Genomic DNA, 4278 nt, shown 5'->3' on the forward strand with positions numbered 1-4278 from the left:
TCTAATATTTTAATTTATCTAATAAATGTTTGTAATAAACGATGTAATATGATATTGAAATAATTTATAGAATTATAATATACATAATATACAACTGATCATAATCATTAAAGTAGATTCATAAAAATAGACATGTAAAAAAATATCAAATAAATAAAAATTTATTCATATTATATTAAACAATTACAATTTTATTATTAACTGAATTTTTCAAGTTTTCTATATTTCTTACACAACACATGAATGCAAGAAACACGTTTGAAATATTATATAGATTTTTTTTGTTATACTTTAATAACATTGACCAATAATATCAAAAATATCAGAAATAATTACATAATAGATCACTTTATTCTGTAATACTTTACAAAATTATAAATAAGTCATTATATCGTGTATTATTTTCCTATTATAAATTCTTTCAGAGATAATTATATATACTTTGCTTTAATTGCACCAACATTAAAACAAACAAAATTATTAGAGAAAAAATATTTAATTATACTAAACACATAAAGAAGACATTTTATATATCATGTGATATACTTTAATATGTAAATATATCATTTCCTTTTTAAAAACTAAGAAATAACACGAAACACTTTTAAAATTGTGATTATCGTAATTTCGTTATTTCTTTTCATAATAAGTACTATTATATCAATTGGAATGTGACTATGATTCATGTTTAAAAAGCAAAGTTACACTTATTTAAATCATTTCAATAATAAAATGACTTATTACTTGCGTCTGGATCACTTCACTTGCAAATATTTTCACATTAGAAATAGCTGCAACATAAGATAATTAGATATTTTTTTTTTAATACTCATACTTAATTATGACATATGATAAGTATATATATTTTATAATTTATTTTGTTTACTAATTGTATTATTAATACATTTACAATAATATATATTATTACATTTAACAGTCATCAACAGTTTCAAATGCCAGTAATGACTTTCTAAATGTATTTATAAATATAAATATCTTTTGAAAAGTAATAATCCAATGTATCAACCATGAATATCAAAAGTAATAATTATATTGACAAATACATAAAAGTAATTGAACAAATAATAACATAAGAAAGCACCAGCATGCAACCACATTCTATCCTCTTGGTTGCTACTTTTTTCATAAAATAATCAATTAGTATATAAATGTTTCGAATTTTTTTTTCTTTTCTTTAGAAATTATTAATAATCATTAAAGCTAACAAATAATTCAATAAAGATTTCATATTTTACTACATTATTATACATATATATTAATCATTTGTTTAAGTTTTTACTCTTCGTTTTATTTCAAGTATTAAACTTGCAAGCTATTAAAAAAATCAAATTCTTTTATTTGTTTATTCATTATATCCGACGATGTTTCTGCATAAATCAATAAGTAAGATGAGTGCTGAAGGTCCATTTCTTTTACTTACTTATAATCGATAAAATTTGTTCACACAATTGTTTGAATAATAAGACAGTAACATCAATTCATTCAATATTTCTAATGCTATCTTGATCAGGGAAAAAATTGCTAAATAAAGAAACCGTAAATATTGCAGTGAGTGCATATAATGCAAGTGTAGTTGTCGCAGTAAATAATTGCGCATAGTGGTAACGAGAATACCAAGCAAGACCTAAGATAAGAGTCAAAATGCTCACTAAAAGCCTGCTTAAATCCCATTCATTATGTACTGAGCTGATTCCATTACCCGCAGGGAGATCTTGGAAAGTCTGTGGATTGAAATAAATTGATGACTCATCTAATGTATGCGGCCGTGATGATGTTGTAGCTGGCCGTGGTTGATGTACTAAGCAGTGAACTACACAATGATTATAAAGACCACATCGTTCTAATGTTTGGCTATCTGGTTGAAGCACTTGACCTTTAAATACTAAGCGCACCAGTTTTTGTGAATCAAGTTCTACTCGAAAATGTCGCCTAAAAAATATTATGAGTAAAATAAGATTTTTCTATATCAATATATTCATTATAATTAGTATTACAAATAAATATAATTTACCTTTTGAAGTCTCCAAGCATTTCCTTAAGACTTCCGGTTACTACTTTTTGATCATCATTTATGAATTTCAGTTTTATAGTAATTTCATTAGCATTGGCAGTCGACAAGTTTTCAGTTGTACATCCTGTTGTACTAGGACACATTGACTCGGGTTTATTAGATTCATCTGTAGAATTTTCCTCATTAGATTTTTTTAACACTATTGTCTCTTCATTATTAAAGGAATCCATAGTTTCAATGAGGACCTCTTCAGAAGTTGTAGCTTCTGCTACTCTTCGTAATGCTGGAGCAGTAACATCTAATATAGATATAAAATTAAAAATTATAAATTCGAATCATATATTATTATTATTATTATTATTATTATTATTATTATTATTATTATTATTATTATTATTATTATATACTGCTGATATACAACTGATACTTAATACCTGCAATAGACGTTTCCGGACAGCTTGCTTCTGAATTATTACTTTCAATAGTATTTGTTTCCATAGAATCTTCATCTGATATTTCCAAATTACGAGATTGATTAAAAGTATTGGTATTCTGATTTGGTCTTAATTCTGTAATACTTGTGCGTGTTCGATGTTGCAATATAAGTACTGTGCGTATTATTGGTTGATCTGCAATATTTGTAGAACACCATGCGAACCAAGCCACCAATATGATACTCAAAGCAATAAAAAAATCTGTAACTTCATCACCAACACCTTCTATTAAAGACATCTTGTTTTAGTAATCTGCAAGAACATATAAAAAATGATTTGTAAATAATATCTTTTAAATAAAATTTCATTACATATTTGCAATTGAAAAATAAAACAAAAAAGAAAAATTAAATATGTTATGTTGAAATCAATAAAAAAACTGTTTATTTATAGATAATAAATAAAAAACTTATAAACGAAGAGACGACCTTCCTATTAGTTTAAATCATTTTTCCTTATGCAACCAAATTGCTATTGAAGGTTAAGGGCACTATATATAATTCTTATTGCAATATGGAAAAATATTAAGAAAAAAGAGAAAAAGAAATATACAATTACTACATTTCTTGAAAAGATAAAATAAAAGTAAAATTTAAAAAGCCTTTATCTTTCTACATATTAAAACACACGCGTTATTGTAAATTATATACTAAATTACACTTTTTTTTATCTTGTTTACGACTATATTTATTTATATCACAATCAAGGCCGTGGTTGTATTAATTTACAAAAATCATAACTAATTTAATACAATAAAAAATATAGTTGACAAAACAGCTATAAATATCGTATCTATATACATCTGTGCATGACGTAGATACTTTATGACAAGCAGCAACATATATTATTTAAGAAACATGTTCAAGCTGTTATCAATACGAAAAAGCAAGAAACCATAGAAATACGTATGTAGTAAATGATAGCGGAAACTTACGTATCTATTTACAGTATGTTTAAAAAATTATTAAGGAAATGGGTGATCATCTTCAACAATATTTATATATTGATAATTTATATTTTTGAAGATTGGTCCTTATTTAGCAAGTAATATACTAGAGTCATTAGAAAGAAAAATACGTATGTGTATATATTCGATGTATATACTCGCTGCATCAATAGCTTTGCTTACTTTTCATTTGCAGAAAATATGTAGTGCTTTAACTAAAGTTCCTAGAAATAAAGTTTGAGAATTTATTTCTATCAAAGATTCTAATAAAAGAAATAATTTACTTTTTTCATGATTATCTTTATTCTTAAAAAATATGATAGACTATCTTTTAATCAACTGTTAAGTTAAATTAACGGAAAATGTATTTTTTTCGAATAATACATAAATAATATAAAATGATATACAAAATTTTAGTACATAACTGTTTTTATCTGGATAACTATTACTACTAATTTGGTACTAAACGAAAGCTTAAATTTCAAATAATTTGCCAACATAGATAATATAATTATTTATAAATGTAATATAATCGTTATCCAGAAAAAATGATATATATTAAATAAGTGAATAGAAATAAATTTAAATGCGAACTTTCATCAAACGCTAATTTCAGACTCAGATTATTGCTAGCTTGATGTAAACAATTGCTATTGGTTGCATTCAGCAGAACAAATAGCTTTACAACTTGTAAGATTTTTAATTGAATAGCACCAATCACTTTATGCCTTTCCGATATATTTGTACATCAGTCGACATTTTTTACAATATAGTAAAAGTATGCTATTTAAGTGCAATATGTCGTA

At 24.6% G+C, this 4278-nt stretch overlaps 1 protein-coding gene across 5 annotated transcripts; it reads right to left on the reverse strand.

Annotated features, from left to right (window-relative positions):
* Positions 1 to 145: 145 nt before the first annotated feature.
* LOC124951195 (transmembrane and ubiquitin-like domain-containing protein 1) lies at positions 146 to 3628 on the reverse strand. Of its 5 annotated transcripts, XM_047499176.1 has the most exons (5): positions 3461 to 3628; positions 2467 to 2778; positions 2033 to 2330; positions 1671 to 1950; positions 146 to 791 (listed from the first exon to the last, which is right to left on the reverse strand). In XM_047499176.1, the coding sequence occupies exons 2-5, from the start codon at positions 2762 to 2764 to the stop codon at positions 777 to 779; spliced, it is 891 nt and encodes a 296-aa protein (XP_047355132.1). In that variant the 5' UTR covers positions 2765 to 2778; positions 3461 to 3628; the 3' UTR covers positions 146 to 776. The 5 variants fall into 5 exon arrangements, with proteins under 5 accessions (XP_047355132.1, XP_047355092.1, XP_047355112.1 ...); XM_047499136.1 differs by lacking the exon at positions 146 to 791 and having other exon boundaries at positions 857 to 1950; positions 3461 to 3627; XM_047499156.1 differs by lacking the exons at positions 146 to 791; positions 3461 to 3628 and adding an exon at positions 3327 to 3451 and having other exon boundaries at positions 857 to 1950.
* Between the last annotated feature and the right edge of the window lie 650 nt (positions 3629 to 4278).

This window comes from Vespa velutina, chromosome 1 (genome assembly GCF_912470025.1).
Source record: "Vespa velutina chromosome 1, iVesVel2.1, whole genome shotgun sequence".
Taxonomy (NCBI): Eukaryota; Metazoa; Arthropoda; class Insecta; order Hymenoptera; family Vespidae; genus Vespa; species Vespa velutina.